General features: G+C 40.1%; 1 protein-coding gene across 7 annotated transcripts in view; it reads right to left on the minus strand.

Moving 5' to 3' along the window:
- Positions 1-26,489, minus strand: part of ELAVL4 (ELAV like RNA binding protein 4) — a 156,281-nt gene that overhangs the window by 85,030 nt on the left and 44,762 nt on the right. For 3 of the 7 annotated variants that reach the window (XM_070468187.1, XM_070468184.1, XM_070468183.1), the window contains exon 1: positions 5,365-5,496. The exons of 1 other annotated variant lie outside the window; for it this stretch is intronic. In XM_070468187.1, coding sequence (XP_070324288.1) covers positions 5,365-5,481 — 117 coding nt within the window. In that variant the 5' untranslated portion in view covers positions 5,482-5,496. Of the gene's footprint in view, positions 1-1,776; positions 2,127-2,547; positions 2,640-5,364; positions 5,497-5,843; positions 5,940-26,489 lie in introns of those variants that run through there. 3 more of the 7 variants (XM_070468185.1, XM_020907224.2, XM_020907222.2) reach the window with 3 other exon arrangements.

Below are 26,489 nucleotides of genomic sequence, written 5' to 3' on the forward strand. Positions count from 1 at the left end.
CCAGACGTTCAGAGATGCTGGAAAAAAATCAGTTTTTCACTCAGTTTATGCCAAGACCAGGACTAGGACCAAATGCCAAATGGAAGGCAGTAGTTGCAAGGGTGCAGCCTGATGAATCCTGCGGCTGGAGGCATAGAGATGAAGGTGAAGTAATAGACTAGAATATAGCTTTTCACATATTATTTTAAAAAGTAATTTCTACTCAGGATATAAAATGAGGGATACAATGAACTCCCTGGAACTGTATTATCAATATCTGATTTAGTAAAAACACCAGTATCGCCTAGCACAAAATCATTGCTTAGGGTAAATCTATTCTACCTATACTTCTCCTATGGATATTTTGCTGGAAATTTCAAAGAAATCATTTGCAGAACGTATCAGCTGTGGGAGTTCACTATTATGCTTCCGTCAACTTCATTCAATATAATTTACATTTTTTTCAAATGGCCTCACAGGATTCCTTGCGATTTTTCGCACGTACAATTTCACAGCAGGGAAAAGGGGGAAAGACAGAGAGGCAGAGAGGAAAAAAAAGCAAGATTCCCTACCTTCCCTTCCCCCTCTCCTTCTCTCTCTCTCCCTCTTTAAACCAAAAAAAAAAAAAAAAAAAAAAGCCAGGGGAGACAGAACAGATGCTTAAAAATAGATTTCTAAAAATCACTGTAAACCAGAGTTAGAAATGTAATTAACACCTATTTATAAAGAATAATTAAAGTTGGGCTGGCCACAAAGAACAGCAAAGATAATCGAGGTCCTGTCCCCCCCCCCCCCTTTTTTTTACACTGTTTGCAGTGTGTTCTCATGATAGCCACCTGCTCCCTACTCGGCTTTTCCTCTGTTCGTTTCCCCGGCAACCTTTCATTGGGTTTTCCTCCCAGCTATCGCTTTCAGTTGGGCTGCTCGGTCTAATCTTATTTGTTTTACACCCATCAAAACAAGCAGCCAGACAAAGGCAATCCGCTAAGAATGGGAAAAAGACCACAGCTTTGTTATAACATCTATGCAGAGCGAAAAGTCCTCCCCAGGCTTTCCTAGCAAAAAATAAGTGAGATTGATATGAATTTACAGCCTTCCCCCATACCAGCTTTGAAATCCCGTGAAAGCTATTGCTAGTGAAATTCAAAGTCAAACTGGGCACCCGTGGCATCTGATCGTGCCATTTTGTGCCATATCTTAAGGGTCAACATCAGGCGACAGGAGCGGGACTCAAGGAGTTTCCCTGCTTCTTCTTCTTCTTTTTTTTTTTTTTTTCAGAAAAAGATGATACTAAAAATAGATCTACTACTTTGGCAGAAAGGTTTTCCACTTCCCCTTCCACATCCAAAAGTCCTGTTCCACAATTGCATCTGCTGGTACTGAACCTCATCTCCTCCACCCCTCATTCCCAGCCTTCCCCATCACTCCGAGCAGGAGACGGAAAAAGAAATGTGCCTTTAACTTTAACAGTCGTGCAATTCCATTGAAAGCTCACAGAGGCGGTGGACACGCCAGCCAACAGTGATGGTGACACTGTGATTGTCAAAAAAGACACCAACCTTCCTTGGCTAAAATGTGAGTTCGATGGAAGAGACAGCGTGTGTGTGTCTTGTGTGCATGCAGTGCCATCACACTTGGAGATGGATTCTGGTTTTCAGAAAAGAGAAATACTAACAAACACACACATACACAAATGATCTGCACAGTGATTTACAATGCACGGTCCACCATCCTTATGCACACACACAGACACATACACGGCTGGAATCTCCAAGCTGCCTTCCTCTTTTCACTTACCATCTTCAAGCCATTCCACTCCATCTGTGATCAGAAGAAGATGGACCCTCACACAGCGTGTCAAAAGCGGAAAGGAACGTTATGTAAAAGCTGACATTCCTTCTAACAGAGCTGCTGCCCAGAGAAGGAAGCAACAACTCAACACGCCAGGCACCGCTACACATACAAGCCGCCTCCTCTTTTTTATGAGGTCATGACAGGAAACTCTTTGAAATACAAGATGCAGCATTTACTGAAGCCCAAATAAATCACTCTCTTTGCCGTTTTGACTGCGCAGTCCCCCAAAACACAACTGCCCATCTCAACGTTCAGGATTCAGGAGCTGCCTCGCAAGGTTTAAATTTCCAGCTCAGAAATGGAGAGATTCCTAAGCCGGCTGCACCCACCTCCAGCCCCACAAAACCCAGGCACATAGACAAATCCCCCTCTCCCTTAAAAAAAGAAAATCCTTCTTTTGCCATTATTGTCTCATGTAATATAACCTCTTTCAGCAAACCAACAATTATTTCAGCCCACCTCCCCTTCTCCACCCCCACATTTATGTTGAAGGGAAAATTGACAATGACCTGTTAAAAATGACAATCTATTTCCCCACTGCTTCTCAATAAAAGGACCTACCCGCACTGTCTACACAAAAGAGATAGTAGATGTAGGAACCAAACAGCAGCAGAGAACTAAACTCTTGTGCAAGCATTAAGACTGGTCAAGGTGGAGATGCTTTTCTTCCCTCCAGCAACACAAACAACAGATTATAAATCTAGTCATACCTACCATAACCATTCTTATTGGCAAATATTGGGTCTCGCAGAGCTTCGACTCTTCTCTTAAAATTTGCAAAGGTTTCAGAATATATTTTTAAATGACTACTATTGTTATATATTTTTAAAGATCCACAAACACAGCGTGGATGATTGTAAAGTAAATCAATTATCTGATGGGGGGAGTGGGGGGAGAGAAAAAAAAAAAAAGGAAAGAAAAGGAGCAGTGAGCTGAAACCCCCGATTCTAGGATGTAGATAAGAACAACTGAACAGAGCCTTGCTGAAATTGGCTCGAAGCTTCCCCTTTTTACATCCATTTATGGGACCATCTGTCAGCCGAAGCCAGGATCTGATTGGCTGGGGAAACGAAGGGAGGCGTTGCAACATCAGGTGCTATTTAAATTAGCTACTGCCAGATTGACGATGTTAATGATTTGGTGACCTCTACAACAACAGAGACCAGATTTCTGAACTGCTTCTTGTGTCTGGTAATTAAGGCCAGGCTGAAGCAACAACAGCCACACTTGTATTTTTACCTTTTCCCTCCTCCCAGTTCAAAAGTACTGTAACAACCGCAGGTCACTGGCGGCTTGCGAACCTTAACAGTGGGAGTGTTCTCCCTTGCCCTTGTCCCGAGGGCTGTGCCACCCCAGCGCTCAGAGGAGGGCTTTTCCCTCATAGAATGTTTTCAACCACCTTATCTTTTTCGACAGTTGCTTTCTAGCGAAATGCATATTTAATGATCTGCCTCTGGGCTTAAAGATACAACAAAAGCACTTTAATGTGCAAATATATCTACATTTTAACTTTATTATTTCCCAATATTGCTGATTTTTAGTAAGTAATGCTCCTTCTGCAGCTAATATGGCCAGTGTCTTAAAAGAAATTTTGAGATTGTGCTTGCTCTGTGAACTAGGTTCATACAAGTTTGCTTCAGAAAACTATTTCCTCATAAACAGAAAAAAAAAAAAAACAAACTGGGGGAGAAGGGGGGCAGCTGCCACCCTCTACATTTCTGCCTTCTGCCTGAGTTTTTCAAAACAGAGAATGATGAATGATTTATTTAAATGAATTTATTTCTCAACTTGGATGGGGGCATGATCTGAATTTTTAAAAACCACTGGAACACATTCTCTCTTTGCTTTCTCTACTGCTTCAGAGAAAGGTAAAATACACTTTTGACAACAGCCTCATTTCATAACCAGTACAGAGTGCTCATCTTAACTGAACACATGATTTTGCTTCTCTCCTTCCAAGGATGTCTTTTTATTTTGGCCTCTTGAAATAGTGTGTGGTGATGTGTGCAGTTTGTCTGCCTATTTTATACATTTCATGACCTCTATGCTACCAAGCCTTCAGTAGTATAATTTTTTGTTGCTGTTGTTGTTCTACTTTGGGTTTTAAAGTGGCTTATCTGAGGAGTTTATGTTTTAATTCACCCCAAAGGCTGTTTTATCACTATTTATTTAATTCATAATTTAGTCAATTTGTTCCTCAATAAATACACAGAAGTAACAAATATTACTCAAGACAGTTTAACACAATTTTTAATCTTTGGCTGTAGTTGACAGCGGGATGGGATAGGGCCATGTGGAAATACAGGCCAGGCCGAAAATCATGCTACACTCTGGGCTTCAAAGTCCAAGAATAAATGGGTCTGTGAAAAATTATTGTCAAAGAAAAGAATCTTTACATTAAAAATTAAAACTATTCTCTCCAAGGTACTATCTCATGGACACACAGATACAAATATACAAATATATAGATATACACACACACGTTATAAACACAGATACACCATAAAACAATATCTGTTATATATACAATATGAACAATTACACTTGAATATAAATAAATTCAGCTATTAGAAATGAAAGTACATGCAACAGAAAAGTAGAAATGTTAAAACCATAATCCTATCAAGTGGAACAATACTGAATTACATAAACTTTTAAAATAATTTCTTGAACAAATGTATACAGAGTCCTACACGTCACAGTAGTATTACAGTATCCTCTGAACTGTTCACGAAGGACAAATGCACAGGTTACGCACCCTAAAGAGTTCAGCATATGTACCCAGAGCAGGGACAGGTGCCCCAAATCAACAACAGAAACTCTGAGTGCAATTTCACCAATATCAAGATACTATGAAAAGTAGATATGAACACAATGCTGACAAACACACAAATAAAAACAGCCCACTGGGAACGAAATATTTACTGTATATTTCTTTGGAGCTTATAAAAGTCAGAATTTCTTAAAATCCTTTTCTCCCACCCATACTAATATCAGCACGCTTAGTGAGCCATAAATTAACATTAGGTGTATCAGAAGATATTCCGGCCACTTTTCCAAAATAGTAACTGTATATTACAGTATAAATCATTAGCTGGTTTTGCTAGGCTAAAAAATCCATGCACTTTGTACATCGATCACTTCTCCAAAAACCTCCACTCTAAAGTCTTTCAACAGAATCCTCAAACAAACGCACAAATGTCCTCAGAGGCCTTTTCTCTAAAGACAAAGGCAGAATCCTATTGTTGGGAAAAGTCAACCTTATTATTGCATTTCCAATAGTACCATTCATCTTTCAGAGTGAGGGGCTGACCGCTACATCAGTGGTGTGACATTTGTAAAGCAACAGATTCTCAATATATTATCGCAAGAATCAGGCAGGCGAGTCTCCCAGTCATGCATGATTTTTTTTTTTTCCACCACAAGCCACCACCACCACGGGAAGAAACTTGTCTCACTCCAGCAGCAAAGGCAACCTAAAAATGATATCCTAGAGCGGAGGGGCTGCCAGCGCCGCTGTATCCTTCTTACCATAAATGAGCAGTTTCTTGACTCATTAATAACAATTTCCCTTAAAAGAAGTAATCTCCTATCAGTCAGCCCCTCGCCACCATGCTCACATCCCAAAGGTTGCAGATATCTCAGCATCAGTCGCCGGCAGACAGCTTTCCCATACAGAGTCCAGATGGACTGTACCAGAAGCCAATTCAGCGTTAATAACTACCTACTCCGCGCAGTGGAGAAGCCTTACGTGGCACAATGGGCTAGGAAACAGCAGCCGGCTGAAACTGCAAATAAAAAAAGACAACCAAATTCTCCAAAAGCACCGAAAGGAAGGAACGGAAATGGAAGCGTGAATTGTATTTCCTTGACTTCAGTGAGAAGGAAAAAAAAAAAGAGGAAGAAAGAAAGAAAGAAAAAAAAAAAGGAATCCTTCATAAACACACAGGAAAAAATGAAGAGGGGGGGAAAAAACAGATGCTGCCCAGAAAAAAGTGACAAAATATTACCTCATTATTTAACAAAGCAGCATTAAGCGTCCTGCTGATTTCAAACATCTTGCCACAGATTTTGTTTTAAGAGAAACAGATAGAATCCTTTGCAAAGCACTCCGTCTGCAAAGGGTTCTTCAATTTTCTTGCGTGCCACGGAACAGTCAATATATTATTTCCCTAGAGTTCGCACATTAAAACCTCTAGTCAGTGAGCTGAATTTTCCCCTTATCTCACACACAGTAGACTCCTGTTATATGTACTGCTCTCTTTGCAAGAGCAGCCTGCCCCAAACATGGCTGGTGTTTAAACTACTCTTTAAAGTAACAGTTCACTGTATAACCACCAGGTGGGTAGAGTGCACAGATTCAAATGAACCATCTTAAAAGATTGTTTTGTTTTGTTTTTTTTCCCTTGGAATAGCTTTTGGTGTAGGATGTAATATGAGAAACGCCGGCATCCTAACAGGCATCTGTCTTGTATCTCTCTCTGTGTCTTGTCAAAATAAACAAATAAAATTCCCTCTCCTGACTTAATAGTGAGGAAACAAAACACCACCACCCATTCTAATAAGAACTGTGAAGAATGAAGCACAAACAAGCTTTGTTTCATTCAGCAAAGGATGAAAAAGGAAAATCCAATCAACGCAGAGCAAGGGGGAAAACCAAAATCTTCATGGAGATGTTTTCTTTTAGCAAAGGGAAAGAAATATTGACACATGATAAAACACAATTCGAAAGTGTGCATATGAGCGAAGCACACACAAGATGTTTAAGGGTGTTAACTTCAACTTTTTTCAGAGTAATATTTGCTATCATCTTTCATGATAGGAAATAACCACAAGCTTAAAAGATACTGGAAACAAACAAAAAAACTAAGCCCTGAGCATCTCTTTTTAGAACACAATTATACAAATAGTTATTAACAACCACAAGAGCAAACTAATCACATATATCTCCTCAGTGCTGTTCGTTTTCCCTAGGATCCACCTTGAAATGGAACAATTCTGTCGTGTACTATTTTGTCTGTATAGTTAAACTTGGCGTCTCCTTTGTACAATTCTATCCCAATTAATCTGCTACTCTGCCAGGAATAAATAGAATGTCTCAAGTTGAAAGCCCCAAGTGATGGAGGAATGATGTTAAAAGGATAAAGAACCATCTGACAAAAATAAATCTCATCACTTGTATCATTATATGGCCTGTTTTTAAGGAGGATTTTATTACTCACAGAGCAAGCAAGCACCATTCAATGTTCCCTCATATCTAAAAGAGAAACCAACGCACACAGATACCTGGGATTTTGTTTTCTTGGTTGGACAAAATTAAAGCCCTGAAACTTCCACATCCTCTTGCAAACACAGATGTCAACACTAGTATTTTTCCAGCCCATCCAGATAACATTTAGCCACATACAACAGTGACGGTCTTTTTCATCTTTAAGTCAAGTCAGCATCCCTTAATATCATTTAACCTCCTCGCATATATTAAGTTTCAAATGACAATTTTTAACTGGGGAGTGAGAAGGAGGAGTTGCTCTCATCAAATTCTGGTTGTATGAAATAAGCTAATTTGTACACTCACCATATGCCTTAAACACTAATTTAAAAATGTCACTTTCTTCAAACATTAAAATGTAATCAGCCTAGTAAATAAAATATTCTCGAGTTTTCTTGCCTTGGTGATAATTTAAAGAGTGTTTATCTCACGGTAACCTCTCTATTTTGATTACCAAGGAAGGCTTTTGATTTGGAAAGGGAAAAAAGGAGATATTGGGGGCTGGGGGAGTGAGAAGAGAAAACCACAACTGTACGTAGCTGCACAAAGGAAAATAAGATGAAGCGGGTTTTTAAGGACCCATAGTCTTGTTACCCTAAGGCAAATCCAGCCAATCAATACCACCCATTGACGGTCTACCATCTGCCATGCTACCCAGCGATGTGGCTAAACAGACCTGTTCCATATGACCGTAGCCGGCTCATTTTCAGTCGATTAGAGCAGTTCCAGAGCATTCACGTGCAATAGCACACAACCCCAAGTCAGACTGAGCCTCTCTTCACACCAGTCCCTCCGAGCACAGCTGCAGACCTTTTTCTCCTGTTCCGGGTGTCTGGATTACCTCTTCTTGCCCCTCAATTGAATTAGCAAAATGGGGTGGAAAGGTAGGGTGAACAGACACATATCCACACACACACACACACACACACACACACACACACACACACGAGATAATTGCCAGCCCTTCTTCACTGTCATGCAGAATTCAGGAATTCCTTGTGCTCTGGTCTAATATGATTATGGCACATCATTTAAATAGCGTCATCAGTGACTATGACCTGACATTTTCCTGTGGTTCAATTTCTTTTTATCCTCTCTCTCTTCCTTTGAAAAATAAACCAGAGCTGCTGGCATTTCTTCTTTTAGGGAAAATACAATCAGTATGCCCAGACAATGGCATACTATATTTAAGGGCTTTTGAGAAAATTTAAAGCCTAATTTTCCTTTGATAAATTGTGGTGTTGGTTTTGTCTAGTTTTTTTCTCTTGTAGAAACAATAAGTCAAATTTTATAAGAAAATGCAAACATACCACAGAGGAAAGAAGAACGTGCCAGAATGACACAGAGTCTATCAGTATGATCAGGAACTCACTGTTGATGTTCTATTAGAGATATTAATATATGACCTGACTGTATGATGCCTTTCTCTTTCCTAAGTAGTTTTATCTACTATGGATTGTGGGAAAGAGCTGTAAGAATGCTACTGTGTGAGAAATATGACAAATGGATGTCTAGTCCACTTAAATGGCCAAGAGTTCACCTAGGCAGGGAAACTAACTTAAGGGTAGGTACACACTCGATCTCCCTGATTTCTTTCCATACTCAGAAGTTTTTGCTAGAGCAGCAGCTGAAAGCAGAGGCTTCTTTCCAGAAACAAAGCAGGATTTTTCAAATGTGCCTCTGACCACACTCTTAAATAACCAGGGTGTCTTTCTGGGAAAGAAAATTTAAAAGACAAGAACATTGTCTTACTTACAACATTAAAAAAAAATGGTAAATACACATTTATCCAAGAAATCTAATTTAGGGTGTCCCTGACTGGACTTTTCACTGATACATTCTTCATCATCACTTAAGAGAACTCAGCAGGGTCAATGTGCAAACACACAGAGATTTCTGAAGACCCCAGTGTTAAGGGATTTGAGGCTTTTTCATTTCAGTTCAGATGAGCTGTACTAAAAATAAAAAACAAAGAAAAAAAAACAGTATAGATATAAATATTCACAAAAGGATATAGTGTTTAACTAGATTAATACAACATTGAAAATAATTCAGTGTAGGGCCTCTTAAAACTCTGGACTTATTTATAATTCTGTAACTACAAATAAAAAAATAGGTGTACTGTAAAAGACAAGGAAGGTAATTTGGGGAAGAAGGAGGGAAAGGAGAAGTAGAAGGAAGAGGGAAAGATGAAGGTAAAGGGGAGTGGGGGGGGAAGAGGAGAAGAAAGAAACAGTAGGACTTAAAAAGTATGAATAAACACTGCTGATTTACTAGGAATCTACCATATACCAGACACTGTGCTAGGCACTTGATATGCACAATCTCATTCAACATCACAGTAGTGACAATTTTTATAGCTAAGAATTCTAGAAGGATGTTTTCCTCATCTAAAAAAGTAAGAGCTCCCCTCCACAATCACAGAAAAATATACATAGTATACACATATTGAATGAATGAAGAATATGGGCACAGACTAAAAGAGAAAGGAAAGGGAAGATGGAAGGCATGTTTGACCTTTTTCTCAACTAAAAATGTCCAAAAGGTTTTTTTGCAATCTGCTTCTAACTAGGCATGCCCACAAAATGTATCTCATTTAATCCTTCATTATGACTAGGCTGTAAATTTGGAGTGAGAGACAAATAAAGCTACAAAGCACAAAATCTAAGCAGGCACAATTGAGTTCCCAGCCCTGTCCTCAACTTCCTCTTCCAAAACTGGCGAAACCTTTTACACAGAGTATCTGCTCAGCAAACACTGAATCAGCTTCTTTGTTCTCAGCCCCTTACAGTACAGAGCTTGACTCCAGACAGCACTCCAGTCATAGGGAATGAATGAAGATCAATAGTTGCACTTGTTACCTCAAACACCATCCCATAGCCCATTACTTTTGATTCGTTAGGGGTTGCCGAACATCTTCTTGATGCTTCCTAGCTGGCTCAGTGGTAAAGAATTTGCCTGCTGACGCTGGAGACATCGGTTTGACTCCTTGGTAGGGAAAATCCCTGGAGTAGGAAATGGCAACCCACTTCCATATTCTTGCCTGGAAAATTCCATGGACAGAGGAACCTGGCAGGCTGCAGTCCATGGTGTCGCAAAGAGTCAGACTCAGCTGAGCGACTGAGCACACATGCATGCACAAACACCTTCTCAGGAGGAAATGATATGCTAGCCTCCTTAAACTTTAATATCCTCATCTGTAAAAATGGGTAAAATAATACTTCCATTAAAGTTTGTTTCCAGAATTGAGTAGATTCAGGCTTGGTGGAGGCAGCACTCTAAATGGTAGTTATTATTAACATGGAGAATACAGAAAAACTGTATGAATTAGTACCTAGCTACACGATAAGGCAATCTTGTTGAAGAAAATACAATTCAAAGTCTCTCAAAATAATTAAAGAATAAAAAGACAATAATAACTAAGAAAGGCTGAATGGTCTATTCCAATTCTAACGAAAAATTTCTGCTGCAGATAAACATTTACTTGGTCCTGTGGGTGAAGTTCAGTGATAAATTCTTAGCATAAAGAATAAAAAGAAACACAAGTCACAATATGCACCAAGGAGCTTACAGTCTGGCTGGGAAAGGAGCTTCATTTTATGCATAAATCCTAAGGAAGAATGTAAAGAAAATAGTATCAAAATGAAATACTGAAGGGCAGTCAATGGTGAGGATATCATCTGGAGAGATGGGAGGAGGCTTCATGAGAAAAGTTGGAACTGAAGGTAGGCTTGAAGAATGACAGGGTTTGTTCTGGAAAGTGGAGAATATTTCATATAGGTACAAAGGTTGAAAAGGAGGACAGGAAGGGGATATTGGCAGTCAGCTCATTCTAGTTAGACCCCTTTTGAGATCTCTGAATTCATACTTTGGCCACCTTATGTGAAGAGCTGACTCATTTGAAAAGACCCTGATGCTGGGAAAGATTGAGGGCAGGAGGAGAAGGGGATGACAGAGGATGAGATAGTTGGATGGCATCACCGACTCAGTGGACATGAGTTTGGGTAAACTCCAGGAGTTGGCAATGGTCAGGGAGGCCTGGGTTCATGGGGTCACAAAGAGACACGACTGAGCAACTGAACTGAACTGAACTGAATCCATTCCATTTTTTAAAAGTTGTAAATAGAGGAAAATTATGATATGATGACTGTGGGAAAGACAACCTCTTATTCAGCAAGCATGTCTATGGGAAAAAAAAAACCCAAAACAAGAATTAGCATTTATTAAGCATCTACTGTGTGTCAAACATTGCATTAGGTTCTTTGCTTATAAATCTCATTTAATCTCACAAGTCTGAGATTCCCAATAAGAAAATGAAAGATTAGAGAATTTAAGTGATTTGCACAAGATCACACAGCTAGAAAGATGTAAATTTAGGTTTCAAGCTTAAATATGTTTAACCTCAGTCCACACTTTTTTTGCTATAAATTCTACCTTATATAGAAAAGTGTACACTGAAAAAATTTAAATCTTATTCACTGTTACTCTATAATCAGAAACTAACATTCACAATAATACTGCTGATATGTGCTGACATCTAAAACAATAACAATAATTAAAATAAAAAACCCCCAACCACCTAACTTACACCTGTAATTTTAGTATTCTGCCACCACATGGTGATAGATTCCTGGTCATTGATAAATACAGGGACACGTTTTTGCCTGCTATTAGTTTGTGTGTTCTAGTCCCTCCTCCATCTCTGAAAGTAAAGGTAAGGGTGCCAGATCTTCAGATAGAATTGTGAACTAAATCCCCAAGACGTTAAAGTTTCCAAATATTTTCAAAATTTTATTTATCAAAAACTCAACTCTGAGCCTAATTCTGAACTTCAACGATTTTCAAACAATTCTATTGCAGATTGTACTTGATGAATTAGAGTTCTTTGTTACTCTCACACTGTACAGTGAGCTTGAAGGGTAGAAATTGTATGTTATTTCCCTTACAACTCCAGTACGTAGAATATCAGTACCTGGAACATAATGGGCACGCAATAAAAGAACATAAATAATTAATTCCAAATATTTTAGAAGAACTTTGAACCAAATTCTTAGGGCACAATGATTTGGTGCTTCATTCATTGATACATAATTTTTTTTTTTCAAACCACTCTTACAGTTTGCTGGTTTATTGTAAAAAGCCCTTTGTTGAGGTTGGTCATCAGCAGAAGCATTTCTCTCAGTGGTCAAGCACTTCCTTCTGCCTTAGCCAGGGACAGTCTACATTCATTACAAGCCCTGTCCTACTCAGCAGCCTAGTTTACCTTTTCAATTCTCTTATGCCTAGGAAGGTCACTTCCTTTCTCTATGAAAAGTGAAGAAAAAAATGTGAAAAACAAGAAGCATGCTATGTAACTGTCAGAAAGAGGCAACTACCCACTTGACCCGTTTTAGTTCTTTCCCTCTCTGACTCTGAAGCTGGGGGAATGATTTAACTACTTTTAGGCAGAAGAGTAAAGTTATACATTAGTGCTGAGTAGCTCATTTCCCTTAGCAACACCTTAGCAACAGCAGATTCAAGTTCAAAATACCTCCTTGAAAAGGATCACACCTTTAACAAGGATGAGTATTTTTTTAATATAAGATTTTTGAACAGAAGTTTTAACATTGTAACACCCAAAGCCTTGTAGGTTACAAATACTGATTTCATGCTAACCTTGCTCTATGATATTATGAAATTATCTAACATTATGCTCTATGTAACCATAATAATGTTGGGCTCCTGTGAAATTTCAGCTCCTGGAGAAGCCCTGGTCCTACTCTAACATTATTCACAAATATATAACTTTTATTTTATCAAGTCACCATCAATTCTAGGTTATTACAGAAATTATACTTAAGTTCTTTTAAAAGGATTATTGTTACTGACCTCACTATTCAGTTTGCTCCTTTATTGAGAAGAGTGAATAACTAAAATCACAGTTTTAAACCCTACATCAAGGTTTTACAAACTATGTTACATATAACCTAAGCTTCTGCGGACAGTTTCACCCCAAACTGTACTTACTGTTATTTAATACCATTTAATTCCTACCTTGGGCTTCCCTGGTAGGTGGCTTAGACGGTAAAGAACCCGCCTGCAGTGCGGGAGACCTGGGTTCGATTCCTGGGTTGGGAAGATTCCTGGCAGAGGGCATGGCAACCCATTCCAGTATTCTTACCTGAAGAATCCTCATAGACAGAGGAGCCTGGCGGCTGTGGTCCATGGGGTTGCAAAGAGTCGGAGACGACTGAGTGACTAAGCACAATACCTACCTTGCCTACTTTCAGTGCGGGAGACCTGGGTTCGATTCCTGGGTTGGGAAGATTCCTGGCAGAGGGCATGGCAACCCATTCCAGTATTCTTACCTGAAGAATCCTCATAGACAGAGGAGCCTGGCGGCTGTGGTCCATGGGGTTGCAAAGAGTCGGAGACGACTGAGTGACTAAGCACAATACCTACCTTGCCTACTTTATTAGCCATAAAATGGATCATGGGATAATCAATTAATTATCACATCTGATTATTTTTACATTGCCAATAAAATGAGAATGCTTGAAGGTTTTGCTAGCCTTCAAAACCCTAGGAATATAAACTGTGAGGGTCATGTATACTATGTATATTATTAAAACTTCTTTTTCAAGAAGTTTGAAACTCTTTTGTCATCTTAAAGATTTCACAATTCAGATACAAACTCCTGCTTGAAATTTGTTCTTTACTGTCTATTAGTATATGAGTACCTTGGGGTACAAGAAAACAAAATGCACAAAGGCGGTGATTTCAATGGAATTCTTCACTGTTAAAATTTATTATCAAGTCCACACAGTCTATGTGTGTCAATTACAAGATACAAATAAGCAAGAGACAGATTCTCCCCACATATCTTTTCAGTTGGCACCAGTATAGAGCCAAATTGTGCCATCAAACTAACAAGAAGTTTTACACATATCCATGTGTAAGGGTATTACTGAAGAACATGCCTAGAACAATGGCCCTCATGCACAATAGGTGTTAAATGTGTGTTCTTGAAAGTAAGATCCATTTTATTTATTTATTTATATATATATATATATATATATATATATATATTTTTATTAGTTGGAGGCTAATTACTTTACAATATTGTAGTGGTTTTTGTCATACATTGACAAGAATCAGCCATGGTTTTACATGTATTCCCCATCCCAATCCCCCCTCCCATCTCCCTCTCCACCCAATCCCGCTGGGTCTTCCCAGTGCACCAGGTCCGAGCACTTGTCTCATGCATCCAACCTGGGCTGGTGAGTAAGATCCATTTTAAATTGCAAGGGAACAGAGAGGAGTCAGGAGATCTCAAGGTCAGTTCCATCTATCACTAATAATTATAGACTTTGGGCAAATCACTTGTTCTCTTTGGACCAGAATGTTTTTGAGTAAAGAAGAAGTGAAACTGGATGCCAGCTCTAATACATCAGGGTCTATATATAAATAGTTTTTAATTAGCAAACAAAATTTTCGGTAAGGCTAACTCAGAGTTTTCAACTGATGTTACAGTATAAGAATGTTGGCTAAAGGGAAATCAAGTTTTTAAAGAAGATTTTAAAAACTGCCCCAAATGAAGAGCCAGATTAGTATCATGTTCCTCCAATACCTAGTTTGGCCATTAGAGTTATTTTAATAAACTACAGAACTGTAGATGGTAGGTTAAAAATAAAAAAATTGACTAGCATCTTGATTTAAGTTCAGAGGTACTCTTGGTGTCATCATACTTAAAATGAGGACAACAATCTGAGGTTGTGAAGATTAAATGAGATGATGGATGTAAGGCATGTATTACAGGGTTTATGACATACTGTTAAGTACTCAAAATGCTAACTATTTTTTATATTAGGTTGAACATATGAAATTGTTTTTCTAGGTCAAAAGCAGTCAAATCCTGTCAAGTTCATATGATTCAATCTATGTTCTGTGACTTTTTAACCTGAAAAACCTTCATGATCCTCACTGCCTATATCAAATACAATTATGCGGTATGATGTTCAAGACTCCTTATAATCTGACCTTCATTTAAGCTTTCTGACTTCTCTGGGAAATTCCCTTCCATATATACTGCTCTAAGCTGGCCACTCTAATCTCCTACATCACTTGGCCTTTCTATCCCATGCTTTTTTCCCCTGCTACTTCATTCCTTTTGGTATGACTTCTCTCCCTAGGAAAAAATCATACCCATCCTTCAAGGCTTCAGTCTCACCAGGCAAAATTAGCTGCTTCATTATCTGAGCTTTCATAGCTGCTTGTTCTTCCTGCCTCCACAGAATTCATGCCAGAGAAGCACCACAGTTGTTTACAGGTCTGTCTCCTGGAGCTGTTTTCAAGGTACTCCAGGGCAAGGGTTGTTCTTATCTGTCTTTGTTTCCCTCCAGCTGAGCACAGTGGCTGTCTCATAGTTGGCACTCTAAATATTTGTTAAAGTAAAATGAATATATTCACATGGCAGGTGAAGATATGGCCTCTCAGAAATAAATGATAAATAGACGAATCTCAAAGATGGTTCTAAAAAAATTAACTTTTGGAATTTACCATTGCACAAAATCATTTTTTTCTGAAGTGAGAAATCTCTACTAAAGAATGATCTTTTCCCCTCTAATAAATGTTCAAGTGACTAAAACCAGAAACTCTATAAAGTGGAAGTCTCTCTTTAGAATAAACCCAGGAGCTGAAGCCATGAGCTTTCAACAGAGACATTATTTTATTGCTAGAGGGGGAGATGCTCCGGCTGCAACCTTATTTAATGAGTATAATGGGGGGGGGTTTGCACACTGAAGTTGTGCTTGCATAGCCGGAGAGGTCTTCAATCACAGAGAACTCCAATAAGGCCCAAATGATGGAGAAAGTATGGAAAAGAGGAAAGTGCTGCTGATGTTACAGCTTGGAGTATAAATTCATCACCGCCTCACACTCCCATGCTCCAAACAACCACAACTCTGCAAAAACTCTAGGAAATTCAAGTGCTTAGGAGAATTAATAGTGTACTCTAAATATCATGTAACTAATATAACTGCCTATATGGACAGTAACATTAATATTTAATATGCATATGTACATGTGTGTAAAGTTAAATCATTATATACAGATGGATAAATATATAGTTAGTTTAAAAGGAGAGTAGATAGTTCTGTACTATAGGACTACCATGCCATTTCTAGCCAGTTGGTAACTCCAGAGGATTTTCTTTCAAACTTTTTTCCAGCAAGTGAATTTTTCAAAGTAAAATCTTAGGAAAAGCTAACATATAAACAAGTAAAATGGTGCAGGTCTCCTGGTGGGGGGAAGATTGGGCCCCTTTAAATATCTACCCTGCCCCCACATACTTCCTGGGCACTCTGAGGAACTCAGAAACCAGTGAGGGAACCAACCGAGTCTAGTCTAAATGATAACATTGTGGGTAAAAGGTGAATTGAGGGTCAGAAGACTTGGGTTCTAGCACCAAAGCTACCACCCTTAGGCCCACGTTTCCTTATCTATTACATCTAATTTAAAGCGCTTGGTAACTGTCATGTAGGGATGTGAGAGCTGCACCATACAGAAGGCTGAGTGCCAAATAATTGATGCTTTTGAACTGTGGTGTTGGAGAAGACTCTTGAGAGTCCCTTGGACAGCAAGGAAATCATATCAGTCAATCCTAAAGGAAATAATCCTGAATATTCATTGGAAGGACTGATGCTGAAGTTGAAGCTCCAATACTTTGGCCGCCTGACGTGAAGAGCTGACTCACTAGAAAAGACCCTGATGCTGGGAAAGATTGCAGGCAGGAGAAGGGGACGACAGAAGATGAGATGGTTGAATGACATTACTGACTCAGTGGATATGGGTTTGAACTCGGGAGATAGTTAAGGACAGGGAAGCCTGGTGTGCTGCAGTCCACAGGGTCGCGGAGAGTTGGACATGACTTAGCTACTGAACAACAACAGTTGTTATCTGAGACTCCAAATGGCAAGTGTCAGCTTCTGAGGCTCCCCAACCAAGCAGGGTAATAGTGCTTACTCCTCTTATACTTCCTATCTACCTTATAGCTTCACAATTAATCCACTTCCCAGTCATTATTCACTTACAGGAATACAAACTTCAACAATTAATAGCAAAGACAACACAGGTTTTACAAGAACCCAGAGGGGGCTTGGAAAATAAAAATGGTGTCTCTATCTTATCCTTCAAGATATATCTCTTTTTGTTGAGAAAAGCTTGCTGTAGCTTTCCCAAGAGTCCTGGGACTTCCCTGGTGATTCAGTGGCTAAGACTCCATGCTCCCAATACAGGAGGCCTGGGTTTGATCCTTGTTAGGGAACTAGAGCCCATGTGCTGCGACAAAGAGTTTGCTGGTTGCAACTAAAGATCCCATGTGCTGCAACTAAGACCTAGTGCAGCCAAATAAATAAAAATTGAGAAAAAAAAAGTTTCCCAAGAATCCCACCTACTGCTTGGTTGTGTAGATTATATCTCCTTAATTTTTCTTACACCCAATGCTACTGTCATGGTTCACGTCTTTGCATCTCTTTCCTGGATTATTATCATCAACATATTCTTACCTCCAGTTTTGACTGAATCCCACTTACCAACCATAGTGACCGTTCTAAAATTTCAATCTAACTACATTGCTTCCTTGATTAAACTCAGTGTCCATCTCCTCTTCTACTGAGATTTTCAATGAATGGTCTATGAAGGAGTACCCAGCAGACCTATAACAGACTCCACAAATTATAAGCCATTGTTTCATGACACAAAGATAGGTAAGTTTATAGTCTTTTTTTTTTTTGCATGTCTGTTTCTGTTATTAGGCTTAAGCTCCTTAAGGGTAGGATCATATCTGATTCATAATCAAATGGTTGAATGAATTGAAATATGCAACCTTCCCTAAGCAAAGCTTCCAAAAAGATGTTTTTCTCAATTTTAAGCTATATAAAGCTATAGGTAGCTCTGTTTCATTTGCAAAGTGCTTTCACATAAAAACTACTATCTATTGGGCATAAGGGATTCCCTGGTGGCTCAGATGGTAAAGTGTCTGTGTGCAATGCAGGAGACCTGGGTTTGATCCCTGGGTTGGGAAGATCTCCTGGAGAAGGAAACAGCAGCCCACTCCAGTACTCTTGCCTGGAAAATCCCATGGGCAGAGGATCCTGGTAAGCTACAGTCTATGGGGTCACAAAGAGTCAGACATGACTGAGCGACTTCACTAATAATTGGGCATAAGTGCTCAATAAATAATATGCCAGGCACTAGTCTTAGCTCTTTACTAACTCACTTAATATCACAATAATCCTATAAGGTAGGTACTATTACTGTTATCCCTGCATTGACAGATGAGGGCAACTAAGGAAGAGAGAGTTAAGTATGCATACACTGACTCGTTATAATCATTCAACAAACATTTTCAGAGTATTTATTGTGATATTCTCACAACCAATGATAAGAAAGACAAGATATAAGCAATCATCACTTTGAAATAAGGGCCAAAGAGAAACCATGTCTTGATCGTCCTTGGAGATTCTTGGAGTATTCAGAATAGAGTCACATTCAATCAATATCTGTTAAATAAGTGTTGAATTAGTGCCCCTGAAATCTGGTGGTGGGATTTTCTACATCAACCACTTTCCCAGACTGTGCTTGAGAGAAGGAACCCTTCCTTCTCTTGATCAAACTCAGATACATTTGAGAGTACAAGGAGGCTTTGTTAATAACTATGCTTAGACAACAGGCATAAATCAGCACTGTCCAAGGCAAATCAGGTTATGTGGTCACATTAGCTAAAACCAGCTTAATCTGATACCTACTTATGATGTTGATAAAGTCCCTGGTGAATATGTGCTGGTTATGGTCAACCTTGCTAAGACACTTAGCACAGTAATATGTGAGGAGCATATGGTCAAAAACAACAGCAACAAAAGAAAGACCATTATCTAGAAAGCCCACTAATAGTCACACTCTACAAGAACACTCTCTGGAATTACATTCAAAGAAACAACATTTAGGTAAATAAAAATGTATACTTGCATATGTATCATTGTACAAGCTATTCTCTCTGCCTGGATCACAATCTCCCCTGCTTCTTCTGCTTGGTGAACACATACTCACCCCTCAATATCAAGTCCAAGTATTAATTCCCAGAGCACCCACTATGTGCCAGACACTAGGAATTCAACATTAAACAAGGCACACAAATCCCTTGCCTTGAGAGATTATATCAGACTAGGAGCAGACAGTAAAGCTTCCCAATTTCTCCCAGGCAGAATTAACAGTTCCCTTTTTGACATCTCACAGAACTTGTCCCTAAGACTATTCCATTTCTCATGGAATTGCAATGACTGCCTTCCATATCTACCTTCCACTCAAGACTGAGAGCTCTTCTAGGGCAAAAGCCAGTCTTCATCTATGTCCCTATGACTGGCACAGTGCTGGGTTACCTGACTGAACTGAAAGCCACATGCTTCCCCCCTCATGATGTCATACCCTCTGAACACTCCCTAGAGTTAACTGCTTGATTTCTGAAGATTTACAAACCACTAAGCAATTCCTTGGCATCCACAGCGTACTTTTCTTAGTTCTGGGATAGGGGATGCAGCAAGAACATGACATGGTTCAGGATCTTTGAACATTTACCATCACAATAAGGAGGCCAAGCTGACTTATGGGAATAAGGACAGAATAAGACAAGAGAGTGCACAATCAAGGAATAGACTATGTGAATTGGAGTCAAAGTGTTAGTCGCTCAATCGTGTCCAACTCTTTGCAACCCCATGGACTGTAGCCCACCAGGCTCCTCTGTCGATGGAATTCTCTCCAGGCAAGAATACTGGAGTGGGTAGGCATTCCCTTCTCCAGAGGATCTTCAACCCAGGGGTCGAACCCAGGTCTACTGCACTGCAGGCAGATTCTTTACTATCTGAGCCACCAGGGAAGCCTCTAGTAGGTCAGACCCAGAACATTCCCTAAGTTTAGAGAATTTAGATATCACTATAGGCTCAAGGACACCAGCGAATACAAGCATTATAGAATGTCATCCTTCACTTTTAGCCCAGCAGTGTTGCCAGATACCCCTCAGAGTTCACTACTCTCCAAACCATCCTCAAATATGCCAGAATATCCATACATGGGCCATATTCTCTCAATCCTTTATGCTTCTGCACACAAACTGGTGCCCTTGGTTGGGATGCCCCCAAGCCCTTAATGTGTCTAATAGTCATTAAGAGTCAGCTCAAAAGTCACCGACTCTGTGACACCATCCCTGACCTCACCAGAAAGAACTAACCATGCTTTCACTGTGTGTCCAATCCTGCTCCTTCCCCATGTACACACCCATCACACCCTGGGGTCTTCACATATAATTGTATCCATCACTTATTTATCTACATGTGCATCTGCCCTCTCACAGGTGGCTCAGTGGTAAAGAAACTGCCTGCCAAGCAAGAGATGTGGGTTTGATCCCTGGGTTGGGAAGATCCCCTGGAGAAGGAAATGGCAATCCACTCCAGTACTCTTGCCTAGAAAATACCATGCACAGAAGAGCCTGGTGGGTTATAGTCCATGAGGTCGCAAAGAGTTGGACCAGACTTAGCAACTAAACAACAAGAACCATCTCCCCTACTAAGTTGTGAACTAACTGAAGGCAAAGACCCTCATTCATCTTTGTATCTCAAACACAATGCCTGCTACAGAGTTTGTGGATGGCCAGATGGATGAATGGGTCAGCATATACAGGGAACCCGTTATAATGGGCTATAACACCACCACCCCTCCCCCTCCACCCCAAAGAAAAAGCATCAGCTAAGATAACCCCATGTGGTCTAGCAAAAGAGTTTGGAAGTGTAGATAACTGAGTACTAATCTTGATTCACATCTCATAGACCTTAAACAAGTCACTTAATCCTTCTGAACCTCAAGTAGTCTTTTATCTATTAAATCAGAATAAATCATGAAATCCCTAGCTCATACAATAATAACCAGTTTTAAATGAGAAGATAGAAGTGAAAGTGTTTAGAAAAAAAATTTCAATTTAATATTACTTCATGGGGCAAAAGCATCAGCCACAGTAATGTTACCTAGAGATATTTTAAACAAAGGCCAATACTTTTTATCCTTCCAAACTAACACATGGCTGTGCTTTTTCGAGGTCTGTTAAAAGAACAAATAGGTGACAAACCTCTGTGTTGGGAGTCTCTGGGGTGAGTTTCTTTTTCTCTTACTAGGTAGGAAAAAGAGGATTTGTCCTCTTTATGGGTCTGGGACTTCAGCTCTCGAGGTCTAAACACTTTTGATGGTCTTGAACTAATTTTGGCCACCATCGACAGAATAAGAGTGGAAAAATCCCCACCATATCTGCCTTGTCAGGTGGTGGAGGAAAGAACTTTCTAAATAGCCTCATTATTGGTCCCAGCTGAATTCTGCTCCTGTTCCATGATGCCAGCAAAAGCATTTTAGTAAGATGCCGCCAGCATCAGAAACAGATCCTCTTACAGCTTCCTGTAAGCGTATCTGCAATGGCAGAAGGTGGCGGGCAGCCAGGTGTGATCCCGCGTGCTAAAAACCTCCAGTACGTCAAGCTGGAAGAACAATTTATGAAATGAAATTCAATGTTCTATTTCTACTCCAAGAACTCAGTTTAAGGCACTAGAAATTCAGCTAGGTAATTTGGTTCCAATTCTCTGCTGTTTTACCAAATCAGAGAATCTCACTGAGAGAAATGTCCTCTCATTTTTCTGTATTGAAAGGCCCCCACCCACCCCAACAGCATATCCCAAACAAAGGGTCAGTAGACTCTGCTTATAGAGCTTCAGTGAGAGAAGGTTATTCACTTCTTTCCCAATAATTTGCCCAATCGTAGGTAGTTCTGGCCATGGGGCAAGGACTAGTATGTGTCCACCAAATCTTGCCTCCTTTCCTGCTTGGCCACCCAGCTAGGCAACGGTGGGGCTGAGTAAATTGGGTTCTGGCCATTGGAATGTGGGTAGAAATAAACACTTCTAAGCCTGGTCCATAAATAACTTCTGTATGATGTTTTATCTTCTCATTCTTTCCTTGCCTACTAAGTAGATGCAGAGGTACCAAGGAAAACTCCCAGCCAGTAAAGGAAGGCAGAGCCACTAAATGGGAGGAGCTGGGTCCCGAATGACAGCAACACAGCCTCTTCAAACCCTGCTGAACTCTGGTATGAGTAAGAAGTAACCTTGTTAAGGCTCTGAGATTTTAGGGTTGTTTGTTTATTGTAGCAAACTTTTCCTTCCATTTATTCAAATAGCGATACCTCACTAAGTGTCTTAGAAGTGACTGTATCTCCACCTCCCTTAGAAGCCTTATTGGTACATTTTGTAGAGGACATTTTAGTATAGATCTGTGTACTATGAGCTGTTGACTACACTAAAGCCTTTGACTGTGTGGATCACAACAATCTGCGGAAAATTCAACAGATGGGAATACCAGACCACCTTATCTGCATCCTGAGAAATCTGTATGCAGGTCAAGAAGCAACATTTAGATCCGGACATGGAAGGTTCCAAATTGGGAAAGGAGTTCGTCAAGGCTGTATATTGTCACCCTGCTTATTTAATTCATATGCAGAGTACATTATGAGAAATGCCAGGCTGCATGAATCACATCTGGAATCAAGATTTCTGGGAGAAATATCAATAATCTCAGATATGCAGATGACACTACCCTTATGGCAGAAAGCAAAGAGGAACTAAAGAGCCTCTTGATGAAAGGGAAAGAGGACAGTGATAAAGCTGGCCTAAAACTCAACATTCAAAAACTAAGATCATGGCATCTGGTCCTATCACTTCATGGCAAATAGATGGGGAAACAGTAAGAAACTTTATTTTCTTGGGCCCCAAATCACTGCAGATGGTGACTGCAGCCATGAAATTAAAAGACACTTGCTCCTTGGAAGAAAAGCTATGACCAATCTAGACAGTATATTAAAAAGCAGAGAAATTACTTTGCCGACAAAGGTTCATATAGTCAAAGTTGTGGTTTTTCCAGTAGTCATGTATGGATGTGACAGTTGGACTATAAAGAAAGCTGAGCACTGAAGAACTGATGCTTTTGAACTGTGGTGTTGGAGAAGACTCTTGAGAGTCCCTTGGTTTGCAGGGAGATCCAACCTGTCCATCCTAAAGGAAATCAGTCCCAAATATTCATTAGAAGGACTGATACTAAAGTTGAAGTGCCAATATTTAGACCACCTGATGCAAAGAACTGACTCTTTGGAAAAGACCCTGGTGCTGGCAAAGATTAAAGGCAGGAGGAGAAGGGAATGACAGAGGATGAGATGGTTGGATGGCATCACTGGCTCGGTGGACATGAGTTTGAGCAAGCTCTGGGAGTTGGTGATGGACAGGAATGCCTGGCGTGCTGCAGTTCATGAGGTTGCAAAGAACTGGACATGACTGAGTGACTGACTACGAGTTCCTGAAAAGTGAAAATGAGTAGTGCAGGAAGGCAGGGGAAGGGGGTATGGGAAGGAAGGAAGGGTGGGGAAGGTTAGATTTTTCTCAAGGACCAGTGCCTGTAGGCATGTGAGTTTCATTTATCCCTTATAACTATCAGACAGACCAAACTATCATGATTTTGAACAGGAGGAGAAGGAGACTCAGGCAGGTTGATGTGTAGAACCTCTGACTGAGCCTGCGTGGCCTCTGCCATGTTCCACTGGTCTCAGCACCAGAATCCTCCAGCTGGACACACTTTCTTACAATCTCTACCCGCCTAATGCCCAAATATCAATCTCAGAATCCCAATGCTATGCTTTCCATGCTGGGACCCTAAATGCCAGGTTTTTACATGACTCTTAAAACAAACAACAGAGTCCCTTGGACACTGAGGTTCCCCACTTGGCTGTTCTTCTGCAGGTGGCCTTAGCCAGTAGCTGCGTTCTCCTGCACCCAGCTTCATCCATGCCACCCAAGGCAGCATCCACTGAAAACACACACCCACCTCTCCAGTCCATTCTAACTACAAAAAGGGTGAGAAAGTTTTTAAGGCACCAACACTTGAAAAAATGCTAAAATTCAAAGTTTAAAAGACATATATCAAAATTTGTGTTTTCTTCATTGCAATTAGAAACTATGAAGTTTACTTAGAATCTAAAAGGTAACTGACAAGGTCACAATGTCTTATCTCTTTAACTTAATTTGGCCAGTTTTTAAGAAAATGCATTAGGTACCCTCCCTCTCTATCCTCCCCTGTTTCCTTTCCACTTTTGCAGCACTTTTCATGCTGTAATGATGGGTTTATAGGTTTTTCTTTCCCACTATGTTGAGAGCTCTGCAAGGCCACAGATCATGTTGAATTCTCCTCTGGATCCCAGTATCTGGCAGTGGGCCAGATAATCCTTAGGGAGCTGGTTGGTTTTCAGGGTGGCTCATAGTCACAGAGCTTTGCTGTGGACTCCTCAAGCCTTGCTTTAGGTCAACATCATCAGCTATTAAATAGAGCTGTGGTTGCACCCTGCTTGATTCACCCTGTCTAGGAACCCTTCTAGGAACCAAATATAGTCATCTGAATGGATCTGAAGCATCACTGCAGCTCGCCAAGGTTTAACTGATTATTCTACTGAATAGCATTTGGAGAACAAGGTCTGTAGGAGGATGTGAGAGGTGCTCACTGGCTATGTGGGTGGGTTTTCTTTCTTGTTTCCTGGTTTCTAGAACCTTGAGTGATCCAAGGAGCCTGTCCATCCTCAGAGGTGGTTAATATTATGAAAGCAGCATTACCACTCTGCTAACACCTGCAGACCAGGGACAAAGTTTCTTTTATTTCAAGAATTTATGAGGTAGGGGGATAGGAGGGAGGCTCAAGATGGAGGGAATATATATATATATATATGACTAATTCTCATTGTTGTATGGCAGAAGCCAACATTGTAAACATTGTAAAGCAATTATCCTTCAATTAAATTTTTTAAAAAACTGAGCTAATTCATTAAAAAAAGAACTTTCTGAGGCATAAGGTCACACATTTTTAGATCTCATACTTTGTCCGAGGTTGCATTGTTAAATATTTGCTTCCAATTTTGATATCAGCTGGATCCACTGGTGTGAGGGTACCAAATCTGTAGTACGGAAGATGAGAAGCTCAGAATTTCATTAGAGATGCGTGTGGAAGAGTTGGTCTATGGAGAGAAGGGATGACCTCCTAAAAGAATTCTATGATTCAGATGTTTTATACAAATGTTAATTAATAACTCAGCATGGCAGGGAAGACAAAATCAGCACAGTAATGCTGTTCAGGTATTATGTGTGTTTATCTTTAATTAAGTGATTTCAGGAGCCCAGCAGTGAGTTCCGAGCATAGCAGAGAACTCTGGCTACAGTGACATCATGACGCTAATGTATCCTTTACTCCTGGTTTAATGGAAGACAGGCCAGCTGCCACCCACCAGTGAGCAAGGACATTGCCAGTCAAAAAAAAGTGCTATTTCTTACCAGTCAAAAGAAAAAAAAAAGCTATTTTTTACAAATAAAGCAAGTACTCTGAAGCATTCACAACTCAAATCCACAAAAGGAACCCAGAGCATCAAAGAAACCATGAGAACAATTTTTTCTAAAACATGGATCATGGTACTTCCTTGGAGGTCCAGTGGTTGAGATGTCATGCTTCTACTGCAGAGGGCGTGGGTTCTATCCCTAGCTGGGGACCTAAGATCCTGCATGCCGCATGGCGTGGCCAAAAATGGAACACAAAAACAGAGAAATAAAAAACTACAGATCATTCTCAATGATCTTGTAATTTTCAGGTCTGGCTGAGTCTAAGAACCAGAATGTAGTAAGACAATAAAACTTGTATATTAGGCAACTTGGACTATCATAACAAAATATCATAGACCATGTGATTTAAACAACAGAAATTTATTTTCTCACAGTGCTGGAAGTTGGAAACCTTAGATCAAAGTGTCATGGGTTTTGATGATAGTGATTTTCCTGGCTCATAGATGTGATCACTTTCACGTTAGCTGTGGACTCACATGGCAGAGAGAGGGAAAGATCTCTCTCTTTCTCTGCTTCTAAGGCCGCCAGTCCTACTGAATTAGGGCCCTACATTTATGCCTTCATTGAACTTCAGCTGGGCTCCCCTGATGGTTCACACAATAAAGAATCTGCCTGTGGAGCAGGAGACCGGGGTTCGATCCCTGGGTGGGGAAGATCCTCTGAAGAAGGGAATGGCTACCCATTCCGGTATTCTTGCCTGGAGAATCCCATGGACAGAGGAGTCTGGTGGGCTGTGGTCCATGGGGCTGCAAAGAGTTGGATATGACTGAGTGACTAACACTTTTAACCTCAAATACCTCCTAAAACCTCCATCTTTAAATACAGTCGCACTAGGTGTTAGAGCTTCAACATATAAATTTTAGACATAATTTTAGACATTATTTAGTCTATAG

This window comes from Odocoileus virginianus, chromosome 5 (genome assembly GCF_023699985.2).
Source record: "Odocoileus virginianus isolate 20LAN1187 ecotype Illinois chromosome 5, Ovbor_1.2, whole genome shotgun sequence".
Classification (NCBI taxonomy): domain Eukaryota; kingdom Metazoa; phylum Chordata; class Mammalia; order Artiodactyla; family Cervidae; genus Odocoileus; species Odocoileus virginianus.